The sequence below is a fragment of the Nansenia antarctica genome, assembly GCF_963989245.1.
Source record: "Nansenia antarctica genome assembly, chromosome: 10".
In the NCBI taxonomy this organism is placed as follows: domain Eukaryota; kingdom Metazoa; phylum Chordata; class Actinopteri; order Argentiniformes; family Microstomatidae; genus Nansenia; species Nansenia antarctica.
Window position 1 is genome coordinate 25,865,326 of NC_137680.1, and position 17,983 is coordinate 25,883,308.

Below are 17,983 nucleotides of genomic sequence, written 5' to 3' on the forward strand. Positions count from 1 at the left end.
GGAAAAAGTGTGGAAGAAGTCACCAGTAGTGCCACCATGCGGTCACGGCGTGTTGGTGCAGCTGCTTAGGGTGCGTTCGTAAATTCACTCTGAGAGCGCCCGAGCGCACACTGGGTTCGACGTCATATCGGTCCTAAGTAATTTGATTGGACAAAAGGCGTTCCATGAGCGCTGATCAGATTACCAGAGCGTGTTTACGAACGCACCCTAAATGTCGTGAAAACGAAACCGAAAAAAAGAAAGGTGCCGTCTCTACAGTCCACAAACCTCGACGTTGGTAAGTTAAGTTACCTTCGGTGTCCTATTTAGCTTAACGCATTTAATGTCTGTCATTTAATATGTCTGTCATTTAATATGTCTGTCATTTAAATGCGTCGAAGCAACTTGAGCCTACCGAGTTTTAAAGTCCAAACATACAGTGCTTACCAACTTACCATTGTGAGAAAAATGTCTTTACAATAATCATGCTACGATGTTTACTTAAGACTGCATGAATAACAAGAATGAGATGTCATATTATGTCATGCCCACGTGATGTTGTGCAACAACTGAATGTTGAAACTCTAACATGCAACCAGACACACAGATGAGTGTAACCCTCTGTTGACTGGACAACGGCTCCTCTTGCAAGATCTAAATAAACACTCTGAAATGATTGATAAAGCCTTAGCCTCCTACGTAATTATTTAATCTAACAACCATGTATATATACAAACCATATACATAACTCTTTTATCTGTCATGGAAGACATATTATGCACGTATCGAATAGGCCTACAGAAAACAAACTTAACAACCTAACAGGGCTTGGTATTCATATTGTCTCACATCACATGGATGACTAAACTATTTAAACATTTATTTCCCCCCCCCCCACAGAATATTGTCAATTTCTCCTATTGCCATGTCATGTGAGGAGGTAAGAGGTTTACCTTCTGTTGTGTGATTTTCATTTTCATCTCATATCAGTTGCTTGCCTCTCCCCATGACTGGCCACTGACAGCACGGGATGCACCTGTGTGTCTTTCAGGATTTCTCATTTGTAACGGAATCTCCCCTAGAAGGAGTCCTGAAGGAGATCGCCAAATGCAAGGTTGGTGTGTTTAAACCGGGCGGCTGTGTCTCAGGAGGTAGAGCCGCCGAGGAATGATTGCAAAGTTGGTAGATCGGCGGTTCGAGCCCCGGCTGGCCACATGTCGAAGTGTCCTTGGGCAAGACACTGAACCACCAAATTGCTCCCAGTGAGTGGGCCGGCCGGCGCCTTGCATGGTAGCTTGCCGCCATTGGTGTGTGAATGTGTGTGTGAACGGGTGAATGAGAGGCGTATATACATGTTAATGTTGTTGCTTTTATTTTCAGCAGGGTGGAATTATAAATTGCACTGGTGAGAAAAAAGTGTGATGTAGATAAATGATGTCGCTGTAGAGCAGGAGTGCAGGAGGTAGAGTTGGCGTCTTATGATCACAAGGTCGGCAGATTGGCGGTTTGAATCCCGGCTGGCCACGTGTCGAAGTGCCCTTGTGCAAGACACTGAACCCCAATGAGCGGGCCGGCGCCTCGCATGGTAGCTTGCCACCGTTGGTGTGTGAATGTGTGTGAGAATGTGTGTGTGAATGGAGGGGTGAATGAGAGGCCGTTGTAAAGCGCTTTGGAATAAGGCGCCATATACGGTAATTCAGTTAATAAATTATTGTCTAGCCACCTCAGCTGTTACTTACGTAAGTGTCCAAGGGCCTCTCAGAACCAAACTGTGGTTCTGCGTTCGTAAATTCGCTCTGAGAGCACCGGAGCGCACACTGGGTTCGACGTCATAAAGGGACCACGTAAATTTGATTGGACAAGAGGCATTCCTCCACATGAGTGCTGATCAGATTTCCAGAGCGTATTCACGAACGCAGCCCTGTGTGTCTCCAGGTGCAATATGATCGGCTTCTCCTGGAGCAGAGTGATCTGAGCAGAGCTCGGGACGAGCAGAAAGACCTCGCTGAGCAGTTCAGAGGTCGTGCGGTCACACTGAAGAAGTCTCTGGAGGAAGATGAGAGGGACCAGGCCTGGGAAGTTGACCATGAAAAGGTTTGGGGGAAAACAACGGTTATTTCAAAGAAAACGGTTATTTCAAAGAGTTTACATCCAACCAGGCTCTCAGGGGTTTGATGTCGGTGTTCTGTTTAGTGTTTGGCAAAGGTTTCTCCTCTCCTTAGTGGCTTGTTAGAAAGTGATGGTGGTCAGGATGGGAGTCTCATCTCAGAGATATGTGACACGGTCTGGTGAAAGGGGAACTACGTTTCAACGTTGTTGAGAATCACAACACAAACTCGCTAGTCAAGCCAAAACACTGCAACAACGCAATGGATTGGGTGAGTAATCCCCACTGCAACCTAGTTAACTACAACACTACTTTACATTGTTATCAGGCTCACAAAACAAGCTGTGTTAGTTGACTAGCGAGTGTGTCATTGATTTTCAACAAGGCGGAAATGTATTTACATTTTGTCACGGAAGCCCTCCACTCTGCCCAAGCTTCCTCCCTCTCCTCTGTTCTCATTCTCCTTGACCTGTCTGCTGCCTTCGACACAGTCAATCACCAGATCCTTCTCTCCATCCTCTCAGACCTGGGCATCTCTGGCACCGCACACTCCTGGTTTTCTTCCTACCTGGCGGGCCACTCCTACCAGGTGACCTGGAGAGAATCGCTATCTTCTCCACGAACCCTCTCCACTGGAGTTCCCCAGGGTTCCGTCCTAGGGCCCCTACTCTTCTCCCTCTACACCAAGTCTCTTGGCTCGGTAATCTCTTCACATGGGCTCTCCTACCACAGCTACGCAGACGACACTCAACTCTTCCTGTCCTTCCCCCCGTCTGATGTACACGTGGCAACTTGTATCTCAGCATGTCTCGCTGACATTTCAACTTGGATGGCTGACCACCATCTCAAGCTCAATCTTAACAAGACTGAGCTCCTCTTCATCCCCGGGAAAGCCTGCCCTCTCCAAGACTTCTCCATCACAGTGGAGAACTCTACTGTAACCCCCTCCCTGACAGCCAAGAACCTTGGAGTGATCCTGGATAACCGACTATCCTGTGCGGAGAACATTGCAGCAACGGCTCGCTCCTGCAGATTCCTCCTCTACAACATCAGAAGGATACGACCATTCCTTACCAGAGAGGCAGCGCAACTCTTGATCCAGGCACTGGTCATCTCCCGCCTGGATTACTGCAATGCACTCCTGGCTGGGCTCCCCGCTTCAGCCATTAGACCTCTGCAGCTCATCCAGAATGCTGCTGCCCGGCTGGTATTCAACCTCCCCAAATACTCGCATGTCACCCCTCTCCTTCGCACCCTGCACTGGCTCCCGATAGCAGCTCGCATCAGATTCAAGACCCTGGTGCTTGCATACCAGGCAGCTAAAGGGACAGCCCCTGCCTACCTGAAGGAAATGGTAACCCCCCAAACCCCTGCCCGCTCACTCCGCTCCTCCACCTCGGCTGGCCGACTGGCCCCACCTCCTCTACACAGCAGTCGGGCTGCCCGATCACGTCTCTTCACAACACTGGCTCCCCGCTGGTGGAATGAGCTCCCCACGGCTGTCAGAACGGCAGAGTCACTACCCATCTTCCGTCGTAGACTGAAGACCCATCTCTTCAGGTTACATCTAACCTGCTCCTCCTGAGACATCTTCTGACCCTCACCACTACGTCTCCTAAAGACACCCGCTTTCCCCTCTACTGTGTCCCTAAGAACTTCTATTGCCCCCCTTGTACTGTTTCTCAGTTTCTCCAGTAATAAAAAAAAAGAAAAAAAAAAAGGTTTTAGTAGAAGGCGATAATAGGGAGAAGGTTTTTCCTTCTATCAGTGGCCCCGGGCCCGAGCTAGAGTACTCTTCCTGCAACGAATGGTGGACTGCTGATTCACATGCTTAGTATTCAAATGTATTGATTGTAAGTCGCTTTGGAATAAGGCGTCTGCTAAATGCCAAAAATGTAAATGTAAATGTAAATTTTTCTAAATAAAAGTCTGAACATTAAATCGGATGCCGACTTGCGGCCCAATTGACCAGAACGTGTCCCATAATAGGCTCCTGCGTATTATGGTGACTGCAGCTGGTGAAAGTTGGAACAAGTCGGCAACCGACCAAATGTTTGGACTTTTATTCTGAAAAATATAGATAAATGTCAACGTTGTTGATTCAATGACACACTCGCTAGTGAAGCCAAAACATTGCAATGGATTCGGTGAGTAATCCCCACTACTCTAACCCTAACCCTATATTTTTCAGAATAAAAGTCCAAACATTTGGTCGGTTGCAGACTTATTCCCGCTTTCCCCAGCTGCAGTCACGTATGGTGACAGTTGACTGACAGGGCTTTCTTCCTCTGCTGCAGCGGAGGCTGGCCAGCCTGCGTGAGGAGGAGAGCGAGCTCAAGAGCGACATTGAGAGGACGGAGGAGGAACTGCGTCGCCTGGACGAGAGCAACCACAACCTGAGGCAGCGGACAGATGTAAGATGACGGACCTATGTGGTGTTCAGTATTGTGGTTGGTGTGGCTGTAGGCTGTGTGGTAGGTCAAAGGTTAGAGGTCAGATCTGGTTTTCTTTTTCTTTTTTTAAGTTATTTTTTCTGAGTGGGGCAGTCCCACTCATATTTTAACATTTTATTGGACAGATACAGTGAAGACAGACAGGAAAGTAAGGAGAAGAAGGGAGAGAGGGCATGTCAGCAGGGCACGGGCCGGATTCTAACCCATGCCGACATGGGCACATGTGTGCACTGTAGACCGCGGTGCTAGACCACTGGACCACCCCAGGCCATGGTGCTGGACCACTGGACCACCCCAGGCCATGGTGCTGGACCACTGGACCACCCCAGGCCATGGTGCTAGACCACTGGACCACCCCAGGCCATGGTGCTAGACCACTGGACCACCCCAGGCCATGGTGCTAGACCACTGGACCACCCCAGGCCATGGTGCTAGACCACTGGACCACCCCAGGCCATGGTGCTAGACCACTGGACCACCCCAGGCCATGGTGCTAGACCACTGGACCACCCCAGGCCATGGTGCTAGACCACTGGACCACCCCAGACCATGGTACGAGACCACTAGACCACTGGACCATCCTAGGCCGTGGTGCTAGACCACTGGACCACCCCAGGCCATGGTACGAGACCACTAGACCACTGGACCACCCCAGGCCGTGGTGCTAGACTACTGGACCACCCCAGGCTATGGTACGAGACCACTAGACCACTAGACCACTAGACCACCCCAGGCGACAGAGATTTTGAGATGTTGTTGATTGTAAAGGGAGACTCCATCTTCGATTGTAGGTGACCACCGCAGGGCCAGAGAGGAGGGCGGTGTTCACTGGAGTGACTGGCGACACAGCGAACTCACTTGACTTCGATATGACCCCCCGGATAGTGTACCCCATGGAGGGCGGCACGGCACTGATAACCTTCGAGGACGAAATGGGTATGACTGGACGGAGTACGATGGATTTGGGGTTTGGGACTTAAAAAAATAAAATAATGTTAGCACTGTGATCTCATTTGTTTGAGTGGCTATGCCTCAGTCAGCCTTTAGACTGTTTCAATTAATGTGTTCTCTATTCGGTTGTTAAGTCGTGACGTGTTTCCGGGTCCAAAGTTGGCTGAGGCGCTCTCTTCGAAATGCCTCAGTAATAATAATAATTCATTATATTTGTATAGCGCTTTTCCGAGGCTCAAAGACGCTGACAATATGGGGAAAACGGGAAAGTGCTGTGTCCCTTGTATGAATAGATCCGAGTCTAAAAAACGATTGAACTGTCATTCTACCGCTGTAGTACACTGGTACTCTGGTGCGGGGAATTTCTGGTTTGGAATTTGGTTTGCTAAACGTCACATTTGACGTCAGACTTAACAACCGAATTGTTTGTTCGCCGCTTCTCCGCCCGAAATCTAGATATACTTGCAGTATACAGAGTAGATTGTCCTACAAAGACACTTAGTAATCTAAAAATTAATTAGACCCCTATACTTTAAAAAAAAATTGTTTCTTTTTATTATTACTACCCAATCTTTTCAGTTTGTAAAGCGTCTTTGAGTGTCTAGAAAAGCCCTATATAAGTCTAATGTATTATTATTATTATTATTATTATTATTATTATTTTAAAATATCAGGCTTGTTCTAGGGTTGACCATCTGTGAGATCAGAATTAAAAAAGGTGTGTATATATGTGACACGTTCTAGTGTTTTGTTCCGCATGTCGGCAACCAATCGAAATGTTCAGACTTTTCTTTTGAAACACGGAACTACGTTTCAACGTTGCTGAGAATCACAACACAAACTCGCTAGTCAAGCCAAAATACTGCAACAAGCATTGGATTCAGTGAGTAATCCCCACTGCTACCTAGTTAACTACAACACTACTTTACACTGTTACCTAGTTAACTACAACACTACTTTACATTGTTACCTAGTTAACTAGAACACTACTTTACAATGTTACCTAGTTAACTAGAACACTACTTTACATTGTTACCTAGTTAACTAGAACACTACTTTACATTGTTACCTAGTTAACTAGAACACTACTTTACAATGTTACCTAGTTAACTACAACACTACTTTACAATGTTACCTAGTTAACTAGAACACTACTTTACATTGTTACCTAGTTAACTAGAACACTACTTTACATTGTTACCTAGTTAACTAGAACACTACTTTACATTGTTACCTAGTTAACTAGAACACTACTTTACATTGTTACCTAGTTAACTAGAACACTACTTTACATTGTTAGCAGGCAAAACAAGCTGTGTTAACTAGCTAGCGTTGATTTTCAACAACGCTGAAATGTATTTACATTTTTTGAAAGAAAAGTCTGATCATCACATAGGATCCCCGATATGAGGACCAAAGCATTAGAACGTGTCACATGTAAACACTTCCCCCCTCTGGTCCCTCCGTCTCTCAGTGGCCTGGAGGATCCTGAGCATGGGGAGGCACAGCGTCCGGCTGGGGGAGGACGGGGAGGGCCGCCTCGCTCTGGAGGCCCGGCCTGTCCAGCTGGTGCTCCCCAGTTCTGTGGAGGTAAATGGGGGCGGCTGGGGCGCAGGAGGTAATGATTGCAAGGTTGGCAAATCGGCGGTTCGAGCCCCGGCTGGCCACATGTCGAAGTGTCCTTGGGCAAGACACTGAACCCCAAGTTGCTCCCAGTGAGCGGGGCCGGCGCCTTGCATGGCAGCTTGGCCACCATTGGTGTGTGAATTTGTGTGTGAATGGGTGAATGAGAGGCCGTTGTAAAGCGCTCTGTGTGTGATTCTCTGGCTGTCTGTGTCTCAGCTGGCTACCCTGGTGTGTCCCCGGCGTGTCCTGGTGTCCAACCTGCCCCAGAAGACCAGCGAGGAGGACAGTCGGCTCGACAAACTGGACGTCCACTTCTCCAAGAGGAGGAACGGGGGCGGGGAGGTGGAGGAGGTGGAGGAGGTGGAGGAGGCTGACAGGCTGCACGACTCCGGCACCGCGGTCGTCACTTTCACAGAGAGTGATGGTACGCAAAGACTGGCGTGTTTTATTATATTATCTATCTATCTATCTATCTATTATATCATCTATCTATCTATCTATTATATTATCTATCTATCTAGCTAGCTATTATGTTATCTATCTATCTATTATATCATCTATCTATCTAGCTATTATATTATCTATCTATCTATCTATCTATTATATTATCTATCTCTCCCTCTCTCCCTCCCACCCCTCTCTCTGTCTCTCTCTCTCTCTCTCTCTCTCTCTCTCTCTCTCCCTGTCTCTCTCTCTCTCTGTCTCTCTCTGTCTCTCTCTGTCTCTCTCTCAATTTTCTTTTTATTTCAATTTCAAAGGGCTTTATTGGCATGGGAAACATACATTTACATTGCCAAAGCAATGTGTGAAGATAAAAAACTAAAATAATGTAATGTACATACATGTACATACTAGAATAAATAAATAGATTACATACTAGATTACAAATAGATTACATACTAGAATAAATAAATGAAATAAGACTTATTTCAACTCTTATGGTGGTTTTAGCCCATTTGATTGCCTTTTTCTATCACAGCAGCTAACAAATCGTCCTAATTCTGCTCTGCATGCGTTATTTGGTGTTTTACGTTGGATACGAAGAATGGATTTGCAGAACTCTGCATGCAGAGTCTCAATTTGGTGTTTGTCCCATTTTGCTAAATCTTGGTTGGCAGGTGGACCCCAGACCTCGCAACCATAGAGGGAAATGGGTTCTATAACGGAGTCCAATAATTTGAGCCAGATTTGAATAGGGATGTCTCTCTCTCTCTCTCTGTCTCTCTCTCTGTCTCCCTCTCTGTCTGTTTGTCTCTCTCTCTCTGTCTCTCTCTCTCTGTCTCTCTCTCTCTCTCTCTGTATCTCTCTCTCTCTGTCTCTCTCTGTCTCTCTCTCTCTCTCTCTCTCTCTCTCTCTCTCTCTCTCTCTCTGTCTCTCTCTATTATATTATAGGGCTGGCGGAGGTAGAAACTTAAAAGGGGAGGACAGGGCTTCCTGTCCTCTCAAAACAACAATGAAATGAATTGGATTTACTCTGGACTCAAATGCAGATTCCTCAGTCATCATCATCAACAACGCTCTCTCTTCACACACAGTTGCCAAAGGCTTGACTGATAAGCAGCACCATGACGTGCAGTTTGCCAAAGGAAAAAAACACAAAGTGAAGGTGACTCCCTTCCTGAATGGAGAGATCACCAGTTTCAAGGTAAGCAGATGTGTTCATGTTCCTGTTACACGAAGAGGGAAAATAACGTATATACACCTCCCAGTACTCCTACAGTACCAGTCAAAAGTTTAGACATCCTTTCCATGAATGGGAAAGTGTGTCCAAACCTTTGACAGGTTCTGTATATTGCAAAATCCCAGACATCTTGTCGCTAACAAACACAAACCAAGACTGCATAGTCCAAGTATTTGTGTGTACAGTGTGTAGTGTGTACAGTGTGTAGTGTGTACAGTGTGTTGAGTCTACAGTGTGTAGTGTCTTCAGTGTGTAGTGTCTACAGTGTGTAGTGTGTACAGTGTGTTGAGTCTACAGTGTGTAGTGTCTACAGTGTGTAGTGTGTACAGTGTGTTGAGTCTACAGTGTGTAGTGTGTACAGTGTGTAGTGTGTAAGTAAGTAACCGATGGTTCTGGAGCCTAACGGCCCTTAGGGGGAGGAGCCTATCTCCTGTTTCTGTAGCGTGAGGCGGCTTGATGTACAGTACACCCCCACCTGGACATGACGCTTTTTCTACAGCCCCCCCCCGATACCATTTTTATAGTCTTTGGTGGTACGACTCGGCCGGGGATCAAACCCACGACCTCTCAATCTCAGGGCGAACACTCTAACCACAAGGCCACTGAGCTGGTCGTGTAACAGTGTGTAGGTCAGGTAATAACCTCCATCCCAATCTAACCCCCCCCCTCTCCCCCCGTCTCTCTCAGACCTGCATCTAACCCCCCCCCCCCACTCTCCCCCCGTCTCTCTCAGACCTACATCTTACCCCCCCCCCCCCCACTCTCCCCCCGTCTCTCTCAGACCTGGAGCCCAATCTAACCCACTCTCCCCCCGTCTCTCTCAGACCTGCACCTCGAGGTGCGTTCGCACGGTGCAGCTGACAGGGATTCCCGCCGTCATGCAGCAGGACTTCCTCCAGGACCTGCTGGAGATCCACTTCCAGAAGGCCAGCAACGGGGGCGGCGAGGTGGACGCCATCATCTACAACCCTCTGGGGCAGCACCTCCTGGCCATGTTTGAGGAAGACCGCCCTAGCGAAAGCTCCAGCCACTGAGGAGACTGACCAACCAGGACACCGACCAGTGGCGGACTCGGGCTGTTTGAAGGGCAGGGGGGGCGAAAAGAAAAAAAGGGCACCTACTGCACAACATGGGACCCCATCAGTGCACATGGTCAAGTTTAGACCATTGGAAGAGCAGCCAATAGGGCACATCCTCTAATTCTGCCACTCAAAAGGGCCTTCAGTGTCTTGCCCCAACGACACCTCGACACGTGGCCAACCGGGGCTCGAACCGCCGTTCTGCTGACCTTGCGATCATTAGACGCGGCTTTACCTCCTGAGACACAGCCGGTCTTCAGTCTCCGCAGCGGATCTGGGTCACATCAGAAATCTAGGCTGAGGATGTAACACAGGCCTGGTCTGGCTTACAGTTACTGGACTGTGTAGAGATATGACCTCCATTGTAACCTGTCTAGCTAAAATCATTGTTCTAAGTCAGTAAGATTGATTGTATGTATCAGTATCAGTGTACTGATTTATTTCATGTGACTTGTTTGAAATCAATCAACTTTGATGACTGAAATTGAACGAACGAAAATAAGTGAATATGTCTCTCTTTAGAGTAACATCTCTACTCCGTTGTGAACGTGATCAGCCTCATACCATCATGTTATGCTCATTTAGTGTCACTCTAAAATGTCTTGGTGTTTCTGTTGTATATTTGTAGCCTTTATATAAACTCGAAATATCCGTTATGATAATGTATCAAATATATTACACCAGTGTCCTTGCAAACACACACACACACACACACACACACACACACACACACACACACACACACACACCTCTCTTAGTTAGAGGTCTAGGCTAGGGGGCAGCAGAGAGACTACATGTACTTTAGTTGAGCTTTATTTTTAATACCAGAATTTGGAGTATTAAATGACAGGGTTTCTGAAATCATTCAGTAGCGCCACAATGGCAAACTCTACCTGACTTGAACCCAAACATGGACATGAATGGAATTCGTCAATACAAACTAACTAAAGTAACTGCAATATCAGACACATTAAAAATCATGAAGCGAATGTATTGAAAACAAAACTTTATTTCTGAAACGTGTAAATACAATCAAAAATATCATCATCATCATAATCAATATAAACATATTAAAATGTTCGCAAACAGTTCGTGACATAAGGCATGATTGGTTAACAGTTCCAGTATGAGATGTGACGCTCTTCGTGTCGAGGCACTGAATGTCCACAACAACTTAGTGTTGTCATGACGACTGTGGAACACAGGAAGCATTTAAATCTTAACTTTATTGTTCAACCAATAAATAACAACCATCTCCTGAAAGCGAACAAATCAGATTAAACATTGCAGTATAACGTTTAGTGTTTACAGTGATGAGTGTCATAACAAGTCTTTGATGCTTTCGAGACGTTATGAACCGCTGATGTCCGTGAACGCGCGTTTGCTAGCCGTCATCAACTCGAAAAACCGAAACATTTGAACGCTGTTTGAGGGTTGCTCACAGTCGACATACAGGTCCAGACTCCAGTCACCATTGTAGAACAGTGTAAAGGAGAAATCAGGCACAGGGACACGCCACTAGACCACAGTATACTCTGCTGGATGGCAGAGAGACCAAACCCCAGTGTCTCACCTGGGGGGTATTCCATCAACGTCGCTAAAGGAATATCCAGGCATATTCTGATTGAAAAATAAACCTGGATTGTCCTTTTAGCGATGGAATAGCCCCCCCTGCTGGTCAACACCAGTACCAATATTACCAAAGTGAGCAGTGACAAAGAGACAGACAGGAGAAATCTGCTTCTGCAGAGAGAAGCTTACAGGAAGCAGACTTCAAGGAATGTAATTGATAGCTTTGTCAAGAGAGGAAGAGAGAAATGTTCCATCTTGTCAAAACCACTAGCAAGTGTACTGTCTGGTAGTAGTAGTAGTAGTAGTGTTGGTCTGAATGAGGTTGCATTGTGATAGCAAACACACACAGAGCCAACCCCCTCACTACCCTGAGGGGAAGAATCTGCAGGACATTCAAAGAGCTGTGCACCTGAAATGGCTGGACGGGGACCATGGGTGCGTTCATTAGTTCGCTGTGGGAAATCTGATCAACACTCTGATCAAGAGGCATTCCATGAGCACTGATCAGATTTCCCAGAGCGAATTTACGAACGCAGCCGATGTCCCTGTGACCCTGTCAGGGTTTAGGCCTCGTTAGTCTCACCCTCGTTAGAAGTCTCCCTAATGCCAACACCTTTACCATTGTAAATAATGGCCAATTAGTCAAAATCCCTGTTTAAACCACACAAACGGAAAAAAAACAGATGAACAAATAACAAACGTCTCCAGTTGATTGTCAACCACATCCAAGATCATTTCCCCAAAAAGAGGGAAGATTAAAAAGCAGGAAGATTCAAATAAAACAATGCCATCTATGGATGTCGAAAAAACATACTCACACACGTACACTCACACACACACACCTCCGCTTGAGTCGCCCCCCAAAAATGGAGGACCTCTTGACACACGACAACGGTCACAATCACATCCTCAAAAAATATTCACAAATATAAAACACAACTACAAGAAACCACGGTTATGTTTAGGAACAGCGCGTCAGAGTTCTGAGAGCTACTGCGGTTAGCTGGGGGCTCCTGGGTAATGTAGTCTTCGCCCAGGTGAGGGGCTGCAGGGGTTCCTGGGTAATGTAGTCTTCACCCAGGTCAGGGGGCAACGGAAGTGTCTGGGATTATCTAGTCCTCGCTCACCATGTCCTGGGCTGCAGGGGTTATTGGGTAATGTAGTTCTATTCCAAGCCCTGGACAGCCCCAGGGGTTACTGGGTAATGTAGTTCTATTCCAAGCCCTGGACAGCCCCAGGGGTTACTGGGTAATGTAGTTCTATTCCAAGCCCTGGACAACCCCAGGGGTTACTGGGTAATGTAGTTCTATTCCAAGCCCTGGACAACCCCAGGGGTTACTGGGTAATGTAGTTCTATTCCAAGCCCTGGACAACCCCAGGGGTTACTGGGTAATGTAGTTCTCTCCCAGGGGTTACTGGGTAATACAGTTCTCTCCCAGGGGCTACTGGGTAATACAGGTCTCTCCCAGGGGCTACTGGGTAATACAGTTCTCTCCCAGGGGCTACTGGGTAATGCAGTTCTCTCCCAGGGGCTACTGGGTAATGTAGTTCTCTCCCAGGGGTTACTGGGTAATGTAGTTCTCTCCCAGGGGTTACTGGGTAATACAGTTCTCTCCCAGGGGCTACTGGGTAATGCAGTTCTCTCCCATGTCCTGGGCGTAGCGGTCTGACACGGTGGTGCGCAGCTCCTCCACATCCCTGCGGAGCTGCTGGGCCTCGGCCAGCCTCCTCTGGAGAACCTCCGCGCTCAGCCAGTCCTCCACAGGGGGGGGGGCAGGGGGGGGCGCTGGGGAGAGACACACTGTTATACTACACACACACACACACTGTTATACTACTACTACTATTATTATTATACTACTACTACTATTATTATTACTACTACTATTATACTACTACTACTATTATTATACTACTACTATTATACTACTACTATTATTATACTACTACTACTTTGTATAGTATAGTATAGTAGATAGTGTACATAGCCTTTATTTATGTAAACCAGCTCTTTTCCCTCTTTTTTTTTCTTCCAAGCACCAGGGGAGCCCCCCCTCCCAAATGTCATTGTTTGGTACCTGTACTATATCAATGACAATAAAGACCATTCATTCATTCATACTATTATTATTATACTACTACTATTATTATACTACTACTACTACTACTACTACTACTACTACTACTACTACTACTACTACTATTATTATACTACTACTACTATTATTATTATTATTATACTACTACTACTATACTACTACACACACACACACACACACACACACAGTTACTACCCCAGAGACAGCCTTACATGTGATGCCCAGCAGCAGGGAGAGGTTGGGGTCGCGGCCCTGGGCCCGCTGGGTCAGCACGTTGCAGAGGCAGCGCAGGTCCCCCAGGCATGACGCCATCTCCCCGTGGAGGCGCTGGGTGAGGCGGGAGGCCGCAGGCTGCAGGGGGGAGGGGGGGGCCGCGGGGTCTCCCAGCCGCTCCTGCAGGGTCATGTTCTGATCCATCAGCTCCTGGTTCTGAGACGACAGCTGGAAGGAAGACAGACAGGTAGGTAAGACAGGCAGGTAAGCAGACAGTGTTGTTGTTGTAGTTGGTGTTGTTGCTGACGTTATTGTTGTTATTGCAGTTCAGTGTTTCCTCCAGGAATTTTTACATTAGTGGCGCGCCGCGCAATTTTTTTTCCGCGTGCACGCGCGCTCAAAAGAACGACCTAATTTCAACCAAAACTAGAGGGAGGATGGCAAAAAATAAAAAAATGAATATACAGAATATAAACTTGTGACAGTCACATACACACACACAAAGATCATCAGCTATAATATAATACGAAGTAGGCCTACATAAGAGCACAAAAGCGGCTAATGTTACTGATTAACTGTTTACTGTAGTGCCGAGAGACGGGAGTCGTAGGCGGCGTATCAAATGACAAAGCTAAACGTTTAATGAAGGACATGAACGATTGTCAACAACACACTCAAGCAGTAAATAGAACAGACTAAACAACTTGGGTACTACGCACTCAACTGCGGACGGAACAATACTCCCAACCCATAGTTCCGTGCGTGAATTATGTCAACCCACCACATTACAGAAGTAAAATCACAGTCAGATGGAGCATTCAGTAAACAGCTGAGTATCAGATGAGTTAAAGAAAACTAGGGCTGTCCCAAACAACTATTTTTCTAACGATTAATCTAGCGATTATTTTTCGGTTAGTCGATTACTCTAACGACTAATTTAACGATTAGTCTAACGATTAATTTTTTTGCTGTTCGATTAATGTATCACTTAATTTCCCCCAAAATAATGGCTGTATTGTCTCTCTCTGTTTAACAGTGTCTTTATAAAGCACTCTGGGTAATAGCTGGCCATCAGGGTTTTTCCTGGCTCAAAATGAGGCGGAGGTGGTACCAGTGGTGTTTGACATCGGGGGGGGGACCCATGAAGCAGGGCTGTCTGGGGGTCCTTAAACATCAAACACTTAATTTCTTGCATTCTGGTTAATTGATATGCACCAATTTGTGCCCTTTCTGCATCAATTTATGGTGGAAATGTCATTATTTATGTAAAGAAAATCACAATATTCAGGCACCAGATGACCATTCAAAATATAATGTAATATAATGCTCTCAGGCATTCTGTACATTCAAATATGTATTCTCCTTGAGCAGTCAACATCAACTATCAGCTATTTCGCTAGCAAACACGAAAGCTAACTTATTTGCGAAACAGCGCCCCCGCCACCACGTCGGCGCAATGCCGCAATTGCAGTTTTACAGAAATTGTACAGTGCAACGCTTGTAGAAAATACGACCGTCAGTTTGTCGAGAGCTGGAGGCGTCTAGAAATATGACGGAGGCGGCCGCCTCATAATTCTCTATGCAGGAAAAACCAGAAGACAAGACATACAAACTGTGGTGAGCTACATTGCTTGTGTAACATTAGCTAGTAGCCTCCTCCATGTTTCCACTGGTCGCAGCCATGTTGTTTATTTGCGACGCACATTACGCAAGTCCCAGCCCTAAAGAAAACAAACTCTTACCTTTGATGACACCCACATCAGCCCTGTTTTCCCGTACTTCTCCCGTGTCTCTTATTGTCCAAATGTTCCCTGAATTTTAGCTGCATGTTTTTCCAGCATGTAATTCCGTTGTCAATAAACAAATCGACTCCCCTTCTTTTCCCCTTGACAATACTGTGTCGTTGCTAAAGTGACGGCACATACAAATCGTTTTTTGACTTGCTAATGTCTGCTGATACACCAACACAGCTAGCCGATGCTGATGGCTCTCCTTCTCCCGCTGTAGTTGTAGCTGGTGGTGGTGGTACCCTGCCATAAACGTTGTTAGCTGATCCACCACCTAGCTCCTTTGCCAGCCATGCAGTTTCGGATCGCTCATAGCCACTGCTAGCTTCAGCAATGTTTGAAGTGTCTGTTATTTAAAAGTTATTTAACGTGATATCTTATTTGTGCACCTAGCTAGCTAGATCAGCTTTTTGTATCTTTTAGATGGTACTACCGGTGACTTTTAGCCCGTTATTCGCGAGGAGAAAACACAGGCGCCCGAGCATTTCGGCAGGTAAGACTGCTGAGCAGGGATGGTTGAGTCTGCACGGTTCTCATGCCGGTTCACATTTAGACCAATCAGGAGTAGCCCTTGTGTCATGTCGTCAACTGAATGTTTAATGTCATTAATCTGATTTTGGATCAGCGGTTAGAGAGAGATGGGCGTGGATTTAGGTGCACTTTTAGTCAACATCCATTATAGCGCTGATCTAGGATCAGATATATTTTAATCAGCTAAAATGTTCAGAGGTGGATCTTTTTTTCTTTGGTTGTTGATGTTATTGTTGTGGTTGTTGTTGTTGTTGTTGTCTCACCTCCTTCATGGCGGTCTGCAGCTGTCTCAGCACCTCCTCTTTAGAACACACCTCCTCCCTCAGGGCCTGGGAGGAGCTCTCCTCCTGACACACCTGCTGCTCCACCAGCTACACACACACACGAAGAGATGCACACACACACACAGACTGTCAACATAGGCTGCATTTGTGATTGAGAGTGTGTGTGTGTGTGTGTCTGTGTGCGTGCATGTGTGTGTGTGTGTGTGTGTGTGTGTGTGTGTGTGTGTGTGTGTGTGTGTGTGTGTGTAGCGTACTCTGATCTGAGAGCCCAGCTGTTCCATCATCCTCTGCTGCTTCTCAATGAGCTGCAGAACAGAGAACACACACGTTACACACACCTTCTCTCCCTCCCTCTCTCCCTCCCTCCCTCCCTCTCTCTCTCTCTCTCTCTCTCTCTCCCTCTCCCTCCCTCCCATGGACACACACACCTTCTCTCCCTCCCTCCCTCCCTCCCTCCCTCCCATGGACACACACACACCCTCCCTCCCTCCCATGGACACACACACACACACACCTTCTCCCCCTCCCTCCCTCCCTCCCATGGACACACACACACCTTCTTCAGCCTGGTCTGCTCCTCCCTCAGGCAGCTGTTCTCCCCCCGCAGCGCCTCTGCGTCCAGGGAGGGCAGCCTGGCCCCGTCCTCCAGACCCTCCTGCACTCGCTCCTGCAGGCTGCACACGCACACACACAATTATGAATACATATTTTTTTCGACTTTCATGAGTGAGTGAGTGTGTGTGTGTGTGTGTGTGTGTGTGAGAGTGTGTGAGTGTGTACGTACGTGTGTGTGAGTGTTAGTGTGTGTGAGTGAGTGTATGTATATGTGTGTGTGTGTGTGTGTGTGAGTGTGTGTGTGTGTGTGTGTGTACCTGGTGACGGTGGTGAGCAGCTCCCTCTCGCGCCTCCTCTGCTCCTCCAGGTGTGTGTCCTTCTCCCGCGTGTGTGAGCGCGCCTCCTCCACACACACCTCCAGCTCCCTGACCCGCACCTGCAGCAGGGCCGCACACTGCTCCGCCTCAGACAGCTGCGCACACACACACACACGCGCACACACACACGCACACACACACACACACGCACACGCACACAAACAACACAGAACCATCTTGATTTAGAGACAATGTTTATACCTCACAACCCAGGCTTATTTTGATCAATCTTGCGAGACTCATCAAAATAAGCCTGGATTTTCCTTTAGTGACGTTGATGGAATACACCCCTGGGGGTGTATTCCTACCAGGTTAACTGTCAAGATTAAGTTAGATGCGTGATGAAAATGTCTAACAGGCGGAAACAAAATCCCCAAAGACAGTTCCAATGTGTTTTTTTGGAAACCTTAGGTCTGCCGAATGAATTACGTGAATTTATGGAGGAAGAGGTGTAGATAGATAGGTATGTGTACCACTAATAGCAGAGTGGTATGTCTGGAGCAGAGGTGAAAGCAGCTGGCTAGCAATCCGAAGGTTGCTGGTTTGATCCTTGCCTTGCTGCTTATCACTCCGTGTGCGCGCCCAAAGTGAGTTAGCTTGAACAGAGTTAGCCTTGACGAGACGAAATTGTGTAACTGGAATGACTCTTGTCTTAAATCACAGCCGAGATTAACTCTAACCAGCTCATG

General features: G+C 47.0%; 2 protein-coding genes across 2 annotated transcripts in view; one reads left to right on the forward strand and one right to left on the reverse strand.

Moving 5' to 3' along the window:
• Positions 1–232: 232 nt before the first annotated feature.
• On the forward strand, positions 233–10,495 carry LOC308166805 (N-myc-interactor-like). The gene is made up of 10 exons (XM_080541130.1): positions 233–277; positions 880–919; positions 1,031–1,093; positions 1,915–2,073; positions 4,384–4,500; positions 5,331–5,475; positions 6,965–7,080; positions 7,333–7,540; positions 8,652–8,761; positions 9,622–10,495. Exons 2-10 carry the CDS (start codon positions 905–907, stop codon positions 9,829–9,831), a joined length of 1,143 nt encoding a protein of 380 aa, XP_080397256.1. The 5' UTR covers positions 233–277; positions 880–904; the 3' UTR covers positions 9,832–10,495.
• A 408-nt stretch (positions 10,496–10,903) lies between these two features.
• cep85 (centrosomal protein 85) overlaps positions 10,904–17,983 on the reverse strand; it is an 18,688-nt gene continuing 11,608 nt past the window's right edge. Inside the window, 6 exon segments of the mRNA XM_080540105.1 lie at positions 10,904–13,234; positions 13,760–13,988; positions 16,342–16,449; positions 16,617–16,667; positions 16,919–17,036; positions 17,235–17,389. Coding sequence (XP_080396231.1) covers positions 13,071–13,234; positions 13,760–13,988; positions 16,342–16,449; positions 16,617–16,667; positions 16,919–17,036; positions 17,235–17,389 — 825 coding nt within the window. The 3' untranslated portion in view covers positions 10,904–13,070.

Coding starts and splice junctions, on each gene's coding strand:
- LOC308166805 (XM_080541130.1), top strand. Junction 4,501..5,330: donor ACCTGAGGCAGCGGACAGAT/GTAAGATGACGG, acceptor CTTCGATTGTAG/GTGACCACCGCAGGGCCAGA. Junction 7,081..7,332: donor TGCTCCCCAGTTCTGTGGAG/GTAAATGGGGGC, acceptor TCTGTGTCTCAG/CTGGCTACCCTGGTGTGTCC.